General features: G+C 42.6%; 1 protein-coding gene across 1 annotated transcript in view; it reads right to left on the bottom strand.

Annotated features, from left to right (window-relative positions):
• Window positions 1-18,851, bottom strand: part of PIP4K2C (phosphatidylinositol-5-phosphate 4-kinase type 2 gamma) — a 107,865-nt gene that overhangs the window by 47,694 nt on the left and 41,320 nt on the right. Inside the window, exons 4-5 of the mRNA XM_069758569.1 lie at window positions 16,330-16,476; window positions 14,295-14,441 (exon numbers count right to left, since the gene is read on the bottom strand). Coding sequence (XP_069614670.1) covers window positions 14,295-14,441; window positions 16,330-16,476 — 294 coding nt within the window. The remainder of the gene's footprint in view (window positions 1-14,294; window positions 14,442-16,329; window positions 16,477-18,851) is intronic.

Below are 18,851 nucleotides of genomic sequence, written 5' to 3'. Positions count from 1 at the left end.
GTGCACACGTTGCGGATTAGGCATTTCTGGTGCGGATTCTGCCTCTCCTGGCAGAAAACGCACCTGCGGATTTGTCGCATTTTTTGTGCGGTTCCACAGCATTTTTTGTGCTTTTTTGCTGCGGTTTTCTTGCGGATTTGCTGCGTTTTTTACCCCTCCGGTTTTCTATAATGGAATGGCTACAAAAACGCTGCAGATTCACAAAAAAAGTAGTGATATGCTACTTCTTTTAAACCGCAGCGTTTCCGCAGCGGATTTTCCGCAAAGTGTGCACAGCATTTTTTTTTTCTCATTGATTTACATTGTACTGTAAAATCAATTGCGGATCTGCAGCATTTCTGCACTGCAAAAAACACTGCGGAACCGCAGAGAATCCGCAACGTGTGCACACTTTTTTTGCGCACTAAGCTGAAGTTTTTATTGATACATACAATGCTTTGATTTTTTATCAATACATTTTTTCTTAGGGAGGTGAAATAACCAAAAACAATTCTGGCATTTTGATTTTCTTTCTCTCCTTACAGTGTTTACTGGGTTAATTAATCCATATTTTAGTATACTGAATTTTTACGAATGCAGTGATACCAACTATGTTTTTTTTTTAATTTTTAATGTTGAAAAAGCGAGTTAATATGAATTTTTTTTTTTTTTACTTTTTTTTTTAGTCATTTTTGGGGACTGTAAGCTGTGGTCGTTTGATCACTAATACCAAAGCTGTAAAAGACATGGTACGCATATCCAAGACTCCTATTGATCTAATGCTGTCAGGCAAAAATTTATTTACAAAACAGAACATGAGGTTCTTCGTTTAACCCCCTTAGTGACAGAGCTCATTTTGACCTTCATGACCAGGCCAAATTTTAGAAATCATCTTTATTTTTTTCATCTTTATTTTTATATAGCGCTAACATATTCCGCAGCGCTTTACAGTTTTGCACACATTATCATCACTGTCCCCGAAGGGGCTCACAATCTAGAAGTCTGACCAGTGTCACTTTATGTGGTTATAAACTACTAGATGGTGGCCCGATTCGAACGCATCGGGTATTCTAGAATATGCATGTCCATGTAGTATATTGCACAACCCACGTAGTATATTGCACAGTCCACATAGTATATTGCCCAGCCACGTAGTATATTGCCCAGCCACGTAGTATATTGCACAGCCCACGTAGTATATTGCCCAGCCCACGTAGTATATTGCCCAGCCACGTAGTATATTGCCCAGTCGTGTAGTATATTGCCCAGCCACGTAGTATATTGCCCAGCCACGTAGTATATTGCCCAGCCACGTAGTATATTGCCCAGCCACGTAGTATATTGCCCAGCCACGTAGTATATTGCCCAGCCACGTAGTATATTGCCCAGCCACGTAGTATATTGCCCAGCCACGTAGTATATTGCCCAGCCACGTAGTATACTGCCCAGTTACGTAGTATATTGCACAGTTACGTAGTATATCGCACAGCGACGTAGTATACAGCACAGGGCCACGTAGTATATTGCCCAGCCACGTAGTATATTGCCCAGTTACGTAGTATATCGTACAGCGACGTAGTATACAGCACAGGGCCACGTAGTATACAGCACAGAGCCACGTAGTATATTGGCCAGTCACGTAGTATATTGCCCAGCTACGTAGTATATTGCCCAGCCACGTAGTATATTGCCCAGCCAGGTTTGTCACAGGTGCAAAAATAAAAAATAAACATATACTCACCTTTCCGAAGGCCCCTTGTAGCCCACGGCAGCTTGCGGTCCCAGGGTTGGTATGAGTGCAGGGCCTGTGATGACGTCGCATGACCGTGACGTCATGGCAAGTCCTTCTGCCATACCAGCTTTGCCGCCAGAAACTGCAGCGGAAGATGGCGGCAGGCGGGAGCGGCTCAGCAGACTACGGAGGGTGAGCATAGCAGGTTTATTTTTTTTTAAATTTAAATAGATTTTTATTAAGAATAAACATAGACATTACATTTTATCCATCTTCCAATTTGTTACATACAAAGTTTTCCCATTTTCAAAACCCCAAACAATCCCAACAAACCCCAACCCCCCCCCATGACAGCTCCTCTCCAATGGAACTTCTATAACTAGCATTGATGACTCTATGAACCGCTTAACTCCCTTATGACCGCTTATTCGTCTAGCAGTTTCCACCATTCAAAGGCCCTCAGCCTCCCATTTCCTTTACGTACTCATCCCATCTCGAGCCACGGAGACCACATTGTCAAACTTTTCTATTTTCACATGTCTCTTGTAAACCCCCTTTTCCAGTTTGAGACCATGTTTTACATATTGCAGGAATTCACCCCTTGCAGGCGGTTCCTCCTTGATCCAGTTCCGTGCTATCACTTTCCGAGCCATATATAATAGCTTTTAAATTATTTTCAACATTACATTTTTTTACTATTGATGCCGCATAGGAAGCGTCAATAGTAAAAAGTTGGGGACACACAGGGTTAATAGCGGCGGTAACGGAGTGCGTTACCCGCGGCATAATGCGGTCCGTTACCGCCGGCATTAACCCTGTGTTAGCGGTGACCGGAGGGGAGTATGCGAGCGACAGGCACTGACTGCGGGTAGTAAGGAGCGGCCATTTTCTTCCGGACTGTGCCCGTCGCTGATTGGTTGCGGCAGCCATGACAGGCAGCTGGCGAGACCAATCAGCGAATGAATAACCGTGACAGAAGGACAGACAATTATATAGTAGATACATACAGTACAGACCAAAAGTTTGGACACACCTTCGCATTTAAAGATTTTTTTTTATTTTCATGACTATGAAAATTGTACATTCACACTGAAGGCATCAGAACTATGAATTAACACATGTGGAATTATATACTTAAATAAGTGTGAAACAACTTAAATTATGTCTTATATTCTAGGTTCTTCAAAAGTAGCCACCTTTTGCTTTGTTGACTGCTTTGCACACTCTTGGCATTCTCTTGATGAACTTCAAGAGGTAGTCACCGGGAATGGTATTCCAACAATCTTGAAGGAGTTCCCAGAGATGCTTAGCACTTGTTGGCCCTTTTGCCTTTACTCTGCGGTCCAGCTCACCCCAAACCATCTTGATTGGGTTCAGGTCTGGTGACTGTGGAGGCCAGGTCATCTGGCGTAGCATCCCATCACTCTCCTCTTGGTCAAATAGCCCTTACACAACCTGGAGGTGTGTTTGGGGTCATTGTCCTGTTGAAAAAGAAATGATGGTCCAACTAAACGAAAACCGGATGGAATAGCATGCCGCTGCAAGATGCCGTGGTAGCCATGCTGGTTCAGTATGCCTTAAATTTTGAATAAATCCCCAACAGTGTCACCAGCAAAGCACCCCCACACCATCACACCTCCTCCTCCATGCTTCGCGGTGGGAACCAGGCATGTAGAGTCCATCCGTTCACCTTTTCTGCGTCGCACAAAGACACCGTGGTTGGAACCAAAGATCTCAAATTTGGACTCATCAGACCAAAGCACAGATTTCCACTGGTCTAATGTCCATTCCTTGTGTTTTTTAGCCCAAACAAGTCTCTTCTGCTTGTTGCCTGTCTTTAGCAGTGGTTTCCTAGCAGCTATTTTACCATGAAGGCCTGCTGCACAAAGTCTCCTCTTAACCCCTTCAAGACCCAGCCTATTTTGACCTTAAAGACCTTGCCGTTTTTTGCAATTCTGACCAGTGTCCCTTTATGAGGTAATAACTCAGGAACGCTTCAACGGATCCTAGCGGTTCTGAGATTGTTTTTTCGTGACATATTGGGCTTCATGTTAGTGGTAAATTTAGGTCAATAAATTCTGCATTTATTTGTGATAAACACGGAAATTTGGCGAAAATTTTGAAAATTTCGCAATTTTCACATTTTGAATTTTTATTCTGTTAAACCAGAGAGATATGTGACACAAAATAGTTAATAAATAACATTTCCCACATGTTTACTTTACATCAGCACAATTTTGGAAACAAAATTTTTTTTTGTTAGGAAGTTATAAGGGTTAAAATTTGACCAGCGATTTGTCATTTTTACAACGAAATTTACAAAACCATTTTTTTTAGGGACCACCTCACATTTGAAGTCAGTTTGAGGGGTCTATATGGCTGAAAATACCCAAAAGTGACACCATTCTAAAAACTGCACCCCTCAAGGTACTCAAAACCACATTCAAGAAGTTTATTAACCCTTCAGGTGCTTCACAGCAGCAGAAGCAACATGGAAGGAAAAAATGAACATTTAACTTTTTAGTCACAAAAATTATCTTTTAGCAACAATTTTTTTATTTTCCCAATGGTAAAAGGAGAAACTGAACCACGAAAGTTGTTGTCCAATTTGTCTTGAGTACGCTGATACCTCATATGTGGGGGTAAACCACTGTTTGGGCGCACGGCAGGGCTTGGAAGGGAAGGAGCGCCATTTGACTTTTTGAATCAAAAATTGGCTCCACTCTTTAGCGGACACCATGTCACGTTTGGAGAGCCCCCGTGTGCCTAAAAATTGGAGCTCCCCCACAAGTGACCCCATTTTGGAAACTAGACGCCCCAAGGAACTTATCTAGATGCATAGTGAGCACTTTGAACCCCCAGGTGCTTCACAAATTGATCCGTAAAAATGAAAAAGTACTTTTTTTTCACAAAAAAATTCTTTTAGCCTCAATTTTTTCATTTTCACATGGGCAACAGGATAAAATGGATCCTAAAATGTGTTGGGCAATTTCTCCTGAGTACACCAATACCTCACATGTGGGGGTAAACCACTGTTTGGGCACATGGTAAGGCTCGGAAGGGAAGGAGCGCCATTTGACTTTTTGAATGAAAAATTATTTCCATCGTTAGCGGACACCATGTCGCGTTTGGATAGCTCCTGTGTGCCTAAACATTGGCGCTCCCCCACAAGTGACCCCATTTTGGAAACTAGACCCCCCAAGGAACTTATTTAGATGCCTAGTGAGCACTTTAAACCCTCAGGTGCTTCACAAATTGATCTGTAAAAATGAAAAAGTACTTTTTTTTCACAAAAAAATTATTTTCGCCTCAATTTTTTCATTTTCACATGGGCAGTAGGATAAAATGGATCATAAAATTTGTTGGGCAATTTCTCCCGAGTACGCCGATATCTCATATGTGGGGGTAAACCACTGTTTGGGCACACGGCAGGGCTCGGAAGGGAAGGCGCGCCATTTGACTTTTTGAATGGAAAATTAGCTCCAATTGTTAGCGGACACCATGTCGCGTTTGGAAAGCCCCCTGTGTGCCTAAACATTGGAGCTCCCCCACAAGTGACCCCATTTTGGAAACTAGACCCCCCAAGGAACTTATCTAGATGCATATTGAGCACTTTAAACCCCCAGGTGCTTCACAGAAGTTTATAACGCAGAGCCATGAAAATAAAAAATAATTTTTCTTTCCTCAAAAATGATTTTTTAGCCTGGAATTTCCTATTTTGCCAAGGATAATGGGAGAAATTGGACCCCAAATATTGTTGTCCAGTTTGTCCTGAGTACGCTGATACCCCATATGTGGGGGTAAACCACTGTTTGGGCGCACGGCAGGGCTCGGAAGGGATGGCACGCCATTTGGCTTTTTAAATGGAAAATTAGCTCCAATCATTAGCGGACACCATGTCACGTTTGGAGAGCCCCTGTGTGCTTAAACATTGGAGATCCCACAGAAATGACACCATTTTGGAAACTAGACCCCCAAAGGAACTAATCTAGATGTGTGGTGAGGACTTTGAACCCCCAAGTGCTTCACAGAAGTTTATAACGCAGAGCCATGAAAATAAAAAAAAAAATTATTTTCTCAAAAATGATCTTTTAGCCTGCAATTTTTTATTTTCCCAAGGGTAACAGGAGAAATTTGACCCCAAAAGTTGTTGTCCAGTTTCTCCTGAGTACGCTGATACCCCATATGTGGGGGTAAATCACTGTTTGGGCACATGCCGGGGCTCGGAAGTGAAGTAGTGACGTTTTGAAATGCAGACTTTGATGGAATGCTCTGTGGGCGTCACGTTGCGTTTGCAGAGCCCCTGATGTGGCTTAACAGTAGAAACCCCCCACAAGTGACCCCATTTTGGAAACTAGACCCCCAAAGGAACTTATCTAGATGTGTGGTGAGCACTTTGAACCCCCAAGTGCTTCATAGAAGTTTATAATGCAGAGCCGTGAAAATAATAAATACGTTTTCTTTCCTCAAAAATAATTATTTAGCCCAGAATTTTTTATTTTCCCAAGGGTTACAGGAGAAATTGGACCCCAAAAGTTGTTGTCCAGTTTCTCCTGAGTACGCTGATACCCCATATGTGGGGGTAAACCACTGTTTGGGCACACGTCGGGGCTCAGAAGGGAAGTAGTGACTTTTGAAATGCAGACTTTGATGGAATGGTCTGCGGGTGTCACGTTGCGTTTGCAGAGCCCCTGGTGTGCCTAAACAGTAGAGACCCCCCACAAGTGACCCCATTTTAGAAACTAGACCCCCCAAGGAACTTATCTAGATATGTGGTGAGCACTTTGAACCCCCAAGTGCTTCACAGACGTTTACAACGCAGAGCCGTGAAAATAAAAAATCATTTTTCTTTCCTCAAAAATTATGTTTTAGCAAGCATTTTTTTAGATTCACAAGGGTAACAGGAGAAATTGGACCCCAGTAATTGTTGCGCAGTTTATCCTGAGTATGCTGGTACCCCATATGTGGGGGTAAACCACTGTTTGGGCACACGTCAGGGCTCGGAAGTGAGGGAGCACCATTTGACTTTTTGAATACGAGATTGGCTGGAATCAATGGTGGCGCCATGTTGCGTTTGGAGACCCCTGATGTGCCTAAACAGTGGTAACCCCTCAATTCTAACTCCAACACTAACCCCAACACACCCCTAACCCTAATCCCAACTGTAGCCATAATCCTAATCACACCCCTAACCGCAACACACCCCTAACCACAACACTAACCCCAACACACCCCTAACCCTAATCACAACCCTAATTCCAACCCTAACCCTAAGGCTATGTGCCCACGTTGCGGATTCGTGTGAGATATTTCCGCACCATTTTTGAAAAATCTGCGGGTAAAAGGCACTGTGTTTTACCTGCGGATTTTCCGCGGATTTCCAGTGTTTTTTGTGCGGATTTCACCTGCGGATTCCTATTGAGGAACAGGTGTAAAACGCTGCGGAATCCGCACAAAGAATTGACATGTTGCGGAAAATACAACGCAGCGTTCCCGCGCGGTATTTTCCGCACCATGGGCACAGCGGATTTGGTTTTTCATATGTTTACATGGTACTGTAAACCTGATGGAACACTGCTGCGAATCCGCAGCCAAATCCGCACCGTGTGCACATAGCCTAATTCTAAAGGTATGTGCACACGCTGCGGATCCGCAGCAGTTTCCCATGAGTGTACAGTTCAATGTAAACCTATGGGAAACAAAAATCGCTGTACACATGCTGCGGAAAAACTGCACGGAAACGCAGCGGTTTACATTCCGCAGCATGTCACTTCTTTGTGCGGATTCCGCAGCGGTTTTACAACTGCTCCAATAGAAAATCGCAATTGTAAAACCGCAGTGAAATGCGCAGAAAAAAACGCGGTAAATCCGCCATAAATCCGCAGCGGTTTAGCACTGCGGATTTATCAAATCCGCAGCGGAAAAATCCGCAGAGGACCAGAATACGTGTGCACATTCCTAGCCCTAACCCTAGCCCTAACCCTAGCCCTAACCCTAACCCTACCCTTAACCCTAACCCTATTCTAACATTAGTGGAAAAAAAAAAAATTTCTTTATTTTTTATTGTCCCTACCTATGGGGGTGACAAAGGGGGGGGGGGGGGGGGGTCATTTATTATTTTTTTTATTTTGATCACTGAGATAGATTATATCTCAGTGATCAAAATGCACTTTGGAACGAATCTGCCGGCCGGCAGATTCGGCGGGCGCACTGCGCATGCGCCCGCCATTTTGGAAGATGGCGGCGCCCGGGAGAAGACGGACGGGACCACGGCTGGATCGGTAAGTATGATAGGGTGGGGGGGGATCGGAGCACGGGGGGGGGGGGGGGGAATCGGAGCGCGGGGGCGTGGAACGGAGCGCGGGGGGCGTGGAACGGAGCGCGGGGGGGCTGGAATGGAGCACGGGGGGGTGGAACGGAGCACGGGGTGGGGTGGATCGGAGTGCAGGGGGGGTGATTGGAGCACGGGGGGAGCGGACACGAGCACGGGGGGGAGCGGAGCACTGGACGGAGGGGAGCCGGAGCAGTGTACCGGCCAGATCGGAGGGGTGGGGTGGGGGCACACTAGTATTTCCAGCCATGGCCGATGATATTTCAGCATCGGCCATGGCTGGATTGTAATATTTCACCCGTTATAATGGGTGAAATATTACAAATCGCTCTGATTGGCAGTTTCACTTTCAACAGCCAATCAGAGCGATCGTAGCCACGAGGGGGTGAAGCCACCCCCCCTGGGCTAAACTACCACTCCCCCTGTCCCTGCAGATCGGGTGAAATGGGAGTTAACCCTTTCACCCGATCTGCAGGGACGCGATCTTTCCATGACGCCACATAGGCGTCATGGGTCGGAATGGCACCGACTTTCATGACGCCTACGTGGCGTCATGGGTCGGGAAGGGGTTAACAGTTGTTGTAGAGATTTGTCTGCTGCTAGAACTCTGTGTGGTATTGACCTGGTCTCTAATCTGAGCTCTGTTAACCTGCGATTTCTGAAGCTGGCGACTCAGATAAACTTACCCTCAGAAGCAGAGGTGACTCTTGGTCTTCCTTTCCTGGGAAGGTCCTCATGTGAGCCAGTTTCTTTGTAGAACTTGATGGTTTTTGCCACTGCACTTGGGGACACTTTCAAAGTTTTCCCAATTTTTCGAACTGACTGACCTTCATTTCTTAAAGTAATGATGGCCAGTCGTTTTTCTTTACTTAGAATTTGTATTATGGCAAGAAAATAGCAGCTAACAGTCTATTCAGTAGGACTATCAGCTGTGTATCCACCAGACTTCTGCACAACACAACTGATGGTCCCAACCCCATTTATAAGGCAAGAAATCCCACTTATTAAACCTGACAGGGCACACCTGTGAAGTGAAAACCATTCCCGGTGACTACCTCTTGAAACTCATCAAGAGAATGCCAAGAGTGTGCAAAGCAGTCATCAAAGCAAAAGGTGGCTACTTTGAAGAACCTAGAATATAAGACATAATTTCAGTTGTTTCACACTTTTTTGTTAAGTATATAATTCCACATGTGTTAAATCATAGTTTTGATGCCTTCAGTGTGAATGTACAATTTTCATAGTCATGAAAATACAGAAACATTTTTAAGGTGTGTCCAAACTTTTGGTGTGTACTAATATATATATATATTTTTTTATCTAAGTTGATGACACGGGGATGATTTACTAATTAATGGGCCTTTGATCACTTTGATCATTGTGATGGGGTCTATTAGATTGATCAAAACTCTGGAACCTATAGCAAAAATCCCTGCTGGTGCTGACCGGCAGATCTCGAAAATTGATAGCGGTATTTAAATGGTGAATAACCATGCTTGGAACTCTGCTTTAGCTGTGGTGCTTCGAGACAGATAATGGCTATGTAATAAGGCCGGCATCAGCCGTGTGTGGAGGCAGTTCATCTTCTGAGCCCCATCCACACATGCGGACCATTTCCCAGGATGTTAATCCACATGTAATGTGGAAGGAGTTAAGCTGGGAAAAGGTGCAGGCTCTGCAGACCTAGCAGCAGTCTAAGGGCCCCTTTCCATTTGTGAGGAAAACGGACGAGTGCAATCCGATAAAAAATCGGATTGCACTCGGACCAATGTTAATCAATATGTGACACTCCATTTGCGATTTTTTTCCCAGCCGAAATCGGACTGAGAAAAATCTGTGTCGGCTGAGAAAAAAAATCGCAGCATGCTGCGTATTGCTGAGATTCTCGGACGAGACTCGCCAATGCAAGTCAATGGGTGCGAGAAAAAAAACGCACAGCACTCGCACCATGCGAGTGCTGTCCGATTTTTACGCACCCGTGTCCTTAGAAAAGCCGGCAATTCAGCGCAGAGTACAGTAAAATCACACTGACAGGTTAGATGAGAGTAGATATATACACATAGAATAGGTATATATACATATATATATATATATATATATATATATATATATATATATATATGTCAGGGAGACACATATACATATATATATATATATATATACACATATACATATACACATATATACATATATATACATATATATACATATATATATACATATATATATATATATATATATATATATATATATATATATTTAATGCAGTGTGAGATAGCTTTAAAGCTGGTAATTCAATTACCGGCTTTTGCTTTCTCCTTCACAAACCCGACATGATATGAGACCTGGTTTACATACAGTAAACCATCTCATATCACCATTTTTTTTGCATATTCTACACTACTAATGTTAGTAGTGTGTATATGCAAAATTTGGGCATTCTAGCTATTATATTTAAGGGTTAAATGGCAGAAAAAATTGGCGTGGGCTCCCGCACAATTTTCTCCGCCAGAGTAGTAAAGCCAGTGACTGAGGGCAGATATTAATAGCCTGGAGAGGGTCCATGGTTATTGGCCCCCCCCTGGCTAAAAATATCTGCCCCCAGCCACCCCAGAAAAGGCACATCTGGAAGATGCGCCTATTCTGGCACTTGGCCACTCTCTTCCCATTCCCGTGTAGCGGTGGGATATGGGGTAATGAAGGGTTAATGCCACCTTGCTATTGTAAGGTGACATTAAGCCTAATTAATAATGGAGAGGCGTCAATTATGACACCTATCCATTATTAATCCAATTGAATGAAAGGGTTAAATAAAACACAAACACATTATTTAAAATTATTTTAATGAAATAAAAACAATGGTTGTTGGAGTATTTTATTCTACGCCCAATCCAATCACTGAAGACCCTCGTTCTGTGAAAGAAAAACATAATAAACCAACAATATACTTACCCTCCGCAGATCTGTAACGTCCAACGATGTAAATCCTTCTGAAGGGGTTAAAACATTTTGCAGCAAGGAGGTTTGCTAATGCAGGCTGCTCCTCACTGCAAAACCCCGGGGAATGAGTCTAAATATAGATCAATGAGCTATATTTAGCTTCATTTGCGGTGAGGCGCCCTCTGCTGGCTGTTTATAGATCGTGGGAACTTGCCTAGAAAGCCTGGGAGCTTTCTAGGAAATTTCCCACGATCTATGAACAGCCAGCAGAGGGCGCCTCACCGCAAATGAAGCTAAATATAGCTCATTGATCTATATTTAGACTCATTCCCAGGGGTTTTGCAGTGAGGAGTAGCCTGCATTAGCAAAGCTGCTGGCTGCAAAATGTTTTAACCCCTTCAGAAGGATTTACATCGTTGGACTTTACAGATCTGTGGAAGGTAAGTATATTGTTGGTTTATTTTTTTTGTCACAGAACGCGGGTCTTCACTGAGTGGATTTGGCGTTAAATAAAAAATTACAACAACCTTTGTTTTTATTTCATTAAAATAATTTTTAATAATGTGTGTGTGTATTTTTTTAACCCTTTCTTTCAATTGGATTAATAATGGATAGGTGTCATAATTGACGCCTCTCCATTATTAATTAGGCTTAATGTCACCTTACAATAGCAAGGTGGCATTAACCCTTCATTACCCCATATCCCACCGCTACACGGGAATGGGAAGAGAGTGGCCAAGTGCCAGAATAGGCGCATCTTCCAGATGTGCCTTTTCTGGGGTGGCTGGGGGCAGATATTTTTAGCCGGGGGGGGCCCAATAACCATGGACCCTCTCCAGGCTATTAATATCTGCCCTCAGTCACTGGCTTTACTACTCTGGCGGAGAAAATTGTGCGGGAGCCCACGCCAATTTTTTCCGCCATTTAACCCTTAAATATAATAGCTAGAACGCCCAAATTTTGCATATACACACTACTAACATTAGTAGTGTGGAATATGCAAAAAAAATGGTGATATGAGATGGTTTACTGTATGTAAACCAGGTCTCATATCATGTCGGGTTTGTGAAGGAGAAAGCAAAAGCCGGTAATTGAATTACCAGCTTTAAAGCTATCTAGCGCTGCTATATATATATATATATATATATGTGTGTGTGTCTCCCTGACATATATATATGTATACAGGTCCTTCTCAAAAAATTAGCATATAGTGTTAAATTTCATTATTTACCATAATGTAATGATTACAATTAAACTTTCATATATTATAGATTCATTATCCACCAACTGAAATTTGTCAGGTCTTTTATTGTTTTAATACTGATGATTTTGGCATACAACTCCTGATAACCCAAAAAACCTGTCTCAATAAATTAGCATATTTCACCCATCCAATCAAATAAAAGTGTTTTTTAATAACAAACAAAAAAACCATCAAATAATAATGTTCAGTTATGCACTCAATACTTGGTCGGGAATCCTTTGGCAGAAATGACTGCTTCAATGCGGCGTGGCATGGAGGCAATCAGCCTGTGACACTGCTGAGATGTTATGGAGGCCCAGGATGCTTCAATAGCGGCCTTAAGCTCATCCAGAGTGTTGGGTCTTGCGTCTCTCAACTTTCTCTTCACAATATCCCACAGATTCTCTATGGGGTTCAGGTCAGGAGAGTTGGCAGGCCAATTGAGCACAGTAATACCATGGTCAGTAAACCATTTACCAGTGGTTTTGGCACTGTGAGCAGGTGCCAGGTCGTGCTGAAAAATGAAATCTTCATCTCCATAAAGCATTTCAGCCGATGGAAGCATGAAGTGCTCCAAAATCTCCTGATAGCTAGCTGCATTGACCCTGCCCTTGATGAAACACAGTGAACCAACACCAGCAGCTGACATGGCACCCCACACCATCACTGACTGTGGGTACTTGACACTGGACTTCAGGCATTTTGGCATTTCCTTCTCCCCAGTCTTCCTCCAGACTCTGGCACCTTGATTTCCGAATGACATGCAAAATTTGCTTTCATCAGAAAAAAGTACTTGGGACCACTTAGCAACAGTCCAGTGCTGCTTCTCTGTAGCCCAGGTCAGGCGCCTCTGCCGCTGTTTATGGTTCAAAAGTGGCTTTACCTGGGGAATGCGGCACCTGTAGCCCATTTCCTGCACACGCCTGTGCACGGTGGCTCTGGAGGTTTCCACACCAGACTCAGTCCACTGCTTCCTCAGGTTCCCCAAGGTCTGGAATCGGTCCTTCTCCACAATCTTCATCAGGGTCCGGTCTCCTCTTCTCGTTGTACAGCGTTTTCTGCCACATTGTTTCCTTCCAACAGACTTACCATTGAGGTGCCTTGATACAGCACTCTGGGAACAGCCTATTTGTTGAGAAATTTCTTTCTGGGTCTTACCCTCTTGCTTGAGGGTGTCAATGATGGCCTTCTTGACATCTGTCAGGTCGCTAGTCTTACCCATGATGAGGGTTTTGAGTAATGAACCAGGCAGGGAGTTTATAAAAGCCTCAGTTATCTTTTGCATGTGTTTAGAGTTAATTAGTTGATTCAGAAGATTAGGGTAATAGGTCGTTTAGAGAACCTTTTCTTGATATGCTAATTTTTTGAGACAGGTTTTTTGGGTTATCAGGAGTTGTATGCCAAAATCATCAGTATTAAAACAATAAAAGACCTGACAAATTTCAGTTGGTGGATAATGAATCTATAATATATGAAAGTTTAATTGTAATCATTACATTATGGTAAATAATGAAATTTAACACTATATGCTAATTTTTTGAGAAGGACCTGTATATACCTATTCTATGTGTATATATCTACTCTAATCTAACCTGTCACTGATTTTACTGTACTCTGCGCTGAATTAACGGCTTTTCAAAGGAGACCCGTGCGTAAAAATCGGACAGCAATACGGATGTCATACGGATGTTGCGATAAAAAAAAAAAAAATCGCATGACACTCGCATGGCACTCGCAGACGTTACATCAGTTTTTTCGGTCCGTAAATCGGACCGTTTTTTTCTCACACAAGTGGAAAGGGGCCCTAAGAGCTGTCATTTACATGGATCCATAGAGACAAAGCCTTGCTGCAAAAACACACATACTAATCCTGCAGAATGTAAGCCCACAAGGGCAGGGTCCTCGCCCCTCTGTATCAGTCTGCCATTGTTCGTTTGTTTACTGTAAGCGACATCCACAATTTGTATGTTACCCCTTCTCACGTACAGCACCCTGGAATCAATGGTGCAATATAAATAATAATTAAGAAAATAAGGCTTCCAGAATAATCTGAAGGAACACAAGCTCACCTTAAGATCATACTTCCTGTGAACAGTAAGGCGATGGCTGAACATATTTCTCATTACCAGCATATAGGAGTCTTCATTGTCTACACTCAGACGATACATCCCCAAAAACTGAGGAAGAAGTGTGCTACCGTGACATTTCACAATATGCTAGAAGACAGAGAGAAATAAAGATCAGTCTACAAGGATCTCATATTTGCATACCATTTTATCTGCAAGGTAACACCCATACTAATATACAGCACATCACAACTATATTTATTAGTTAATATATTTATAAAACACTGGTGACTAGGAAATACTGATACAGTAGCATTATTTCATGGTAATCTCTCAAAAAGTTTAGCTAATAAAAAAAAAAAAAAAAAATTACACTAAGCAACCTGGGAATAATACTGGAAAGTGTGTAAGATGCCACAAAAATAAGAAAGGTTTCAGGTTTCAACAACCCTCGATATGTTGAATTTTTGATCTAGGTAAAGGGGTATCCCAGCCTAAACAAGTTATCATCTAGATAGGCGATAAAAGTTAGATCCATGCGAGTCCCACACTATGAATCATGATTGTGAGAACTGGGGACTAATCTCCACTGTTCACTCTTGGCAGCAACATCACAGATAAGAGGTGACCAGTGCCGTAAATTGATCTTATGACCCGCCATCCCATTCAATGCCAACAGAAACCATAGATATCAGCTCACAGACTTAGGGTACCGTCACACAGTGCAATTTTGATCGCTACGACGGCACGATTCGTGACGTTCGAGCGATATAGTTACGATCTCGCAGTGTCTGACACGCTCCTGCGATCAGGGACCCCGCTGAGAATCGTACGTCGTAGCAGATCGTTTGAAACTTTCTTTCGTCGTCTAGTGTCCCGCTGTGGCGGCATGATTGCATGGTGTAACATATATCGTATACGATGTGCGCATAGTAACCAACGGCTTCTACATCGCACATACGTCATGAAATTATCGCTCCAGCGTCGTAGATTGCAAAGTGTGACAGCAGTCTACGACGCTGGAGCGATATTGTTACGACGCTGGAGCGTCACGGATCGTACCGTCGTAGCGATGAAAATTGCACTGTGTGACGGTACCCTAATATGTATAGAGCATCTCAAAATGTCGGGGAGGGATCCGGCATGCCGAATTACAGCATCTGATCCTTTTGCTCTCCCTGGACAGAGGCGACTGGCCGTAGACCTCTCAGAACACAGGAGCGCCCAGCTGAACTAAGCATTCCTGTGTATGTAGGATTGAGGGAGACAGCGGTCTTATGTGTACGAGACCCTTAACAGGGTTATTTCTAGATTGTTCTTCAGGAACGCACCCCTCTCTGCTTATCTGGCATGTACTGTGCGCTCTCCAGCGCGGCTAGCCTTAGCAGCTTTGCCTCTGCATTATCGGATGAGCGCAGGGTTGACAGTGTTTGCAAGAGCGTGCTCCCTGCTTATGAAACTGTAGGGGTGACCGGTAACCTACAAAACAAACTATGAAAGTTAAAATCCCTTCATTGTTGAGAACAGAGAGGATTTTTAATAAGAAGTAAATAGCAAAGTTGCTCATTTTTACAAAACACTTTACAAATTTAACAATTTACTAACATGAGACAACTCCTTTAGGACACTGAAGATATAACCAAGTCCTGCAGGGCTCTCCGCCATCTTGTTCAGTGTCATAGACTTGAATGAAGATGTCGGACATATGCCACTAAATGCAACTAATCTAAGTTATCACTAACCCCGTAAATAGATTTGCTTTAAAGGGTCATTCCAACCTAAGGAAGTCATCACCTTTCTCCCAGGTTTTAGTAGTAACTCATTTATTATTTACATGCAAACAGCTGTGAGGACTCCGAGAAAGAGTGATTGACAGCTACCAATCTGCAATGGTGGTGGGGGGTAGCAATACTATTTCTGTAGGAAATCACAGAATCCTAAATATACCCCCTGCACCATACACGGACATCACATAGAAATACGAAAACACACAGCAGCATGAAACGCCAATACGTTCTTCGACTTTAGCTTTACTTACTTGGTGGTAGTCAGAGAGGATACTGTGCATGTCTGCCACATCTTCACTGGAGATTTCCTTAACTGCCAGAGTCCTGTCATAAGCCAGAAGAAATCGGCCATCATGAGCTTCACTTTCAGTGTATGGAGAACTACGTGTCAGGGACACCTAAAATAAAAACTTAGAAATCAGATGTCAGGCACATGTAATTAATGAATGAAGATGAGGGGGGAAGTAAACGGTCATACCACAATCAGACAACATTGTTTAATCCCAGCATAGATCAGAAACTGGATACAAATGCCACTGATGCATATCAGTACAACCTATTTACTGGGAAACACCCTATAATGGACCTGAACAATACCAGGGCACTACTCCAATATACAATATATCCTACAGAAAACACTCCGGAGTATCAGAAAACCCGACAAGATATAAAAAATGTAACAAATTTTTATTAAATAATATACTCACAATACAGTAATACATATTACAGACAAGGAACACGTGTAATACATGTACGGCAGATCACTACCACTGCAAATAGCACCATGGGTATACGAGAAGAGCAATAGCTCAATACTGGCTAAAAAAGCACATAGGTCTGTCACTACCTAATTAGTAAAGTGCATAGTGCCTCTGGGGTGCATACCAAGACCTCAAGTCGCCATATATCTCTCATAATCAAACCTACAGTAGGTGAATATAACAATAGCCAGGGCTTTGCCCATCTTACCCAACATCTGATGGTGCCAGTGTGTGTCTGAAGGCCCCGACGCGCGTTTCGCGTAAGCTTCCTCGGGGGGTCATTCATGTCTTCTCGTATACCCATGGTGCTATTTGCAGTGGTAGTGATCTGCCGTACATGTATTACACGTGTTCCTTGTCTGTAATATGTATTACTGTATTGTGAGTATATTATTTAATAAAAATTTGTTACATTTTTTATATCTTGTCGGGTTTTCTGATACTCCGGAGTGTTTTCTGTAGGATATAATATATAGATCAGAAACTGGTATGGCCAGCAAATGTAACCATAGTCTGGTCAACTAAGTAGTCAACAATGTTCATTTTCCAATGACATAACTTTACCTGGGCTCAGTGGAGGGAACAAAATCTGGACACTGCGAAATGTAAAACTACCGTAGGTGTAATTCGGACTGCATAGGAGGATCATGGCCAACATCACATCATACAGAAAGCCAGCCAAATTTAAAGTGGTTCTACATCTCTAGAAAATACTGTCTAGCTGCTATAATATTCCATTACTTTGATTTCCAAGGAACGAACAAACCTCAGAATAAGGAACTGCTGCGACCTCATCACAGATTTCTCTAGGCTCGTCCATACAGCCTGCCTAATAGGCACATAGGCCTCCTGTCCGGAGCGCACAGCCTCCTATCATCAGTCCGGGCGTTGTGGTCGGGTTAAGAACCACGACTGCATTTAACTTCCCATTATGGTAAAATAAAAATACAATGGATTTGTTCTACATTATAACATGCCTACATAAAAGCATCTTTCCCTATTGCCGCTCTCACACAGGAGCCTTTAGAAATTCAAAGACATTTCATTGTACGGTGATAAGCAGATTTGCCTTAAGAGGATTTTATGGATTCTTTTCTAAAAAGTAAGACTCATGAATATAAAGTACTTGGCGCTCAGCTTCGGTAATGTTAGACTGTAAAGCCCAGCACCAAGTTACAACCAGGCAGTTCCATCTCACGCAGGAAACTCTTCTTCGGTTCTAAAAGCTGAGAATTACGGGTTTTCATTAGATTTTTTTTTCACATCTTATATTTCACGGAGTTTGCAAAAACTGGTAAATAGTTCTGGAGTAAGCAAAGTGCTATTCTCACCTGTGTTTGTGAACAACAGATGCGTCTCACAAAATTAGAATATCATCAAAAACCAGTAATTTCAGTTCTTCAGTAAAAAAAAAAAAAGTGAAACTCAGTATATAGCGTTATTACAAACAGAGTGATCTATTTCAAGTGTTTATTTCTGTTAATGTTGATGATTATGGCTTACAGCCAATGAAAACCCCAAAGTCATTATCTCAGTAAATTAGAATACTTTATAACACCAGCTTAAAAAATCATTTTAACCCCTGGAGCTTTTTCGGTTTTTGCTCAGAGCAATAACTTCTTTATTTTTTGGTCAAAATGGCTGTGTGAGGGTTTGTTTTTTGCGGGAGTTGTATTTTTGAACAACTGCATTGGATTTACTATGTCGTGTACTAGAGACCGGGAAAGAAATTCAAAGTGCGGTGAAATTGCACAAAAAGTGCAATCCTACACTTGTTTTTTGTTTGGCTTTTTTACTAGGTTCACTAAATGCCAAGTCTGGTTTCACATTTGCGGTCATGTCCGCAGCGTTTTGGACGCATATATCCACATGCGTCTTGATTTCATATCTTTTACATTGTAGACGCAGGTGCATACGTTAGTTTGCGTTTGCTTACAAATGCGTATTTTGGCGGTGAGCAGCTGGGCGAGGCTGACGCACCATGTTAGAATTTTTGTGGCAGCAAATTTCTT

This window comes from Ranitomeya imitator, chromosome 3 (assembly GCF_032444005.1).
Source record: "Ranitomeya imitator isolate aRanImi1 chromosome 3, aRanImi1.pri, whole genome shotgun sequence".
Classification (NCBI taxonomy): Eukaryota; Metazoa; Chordata; class Amphibia; order Anura; family Dendrobatidae; genus Ranitomeya; species Ranitomeya imitator.
This window is presented reverse-complemented; position numbering and strand designations above follow the sequence as displayed.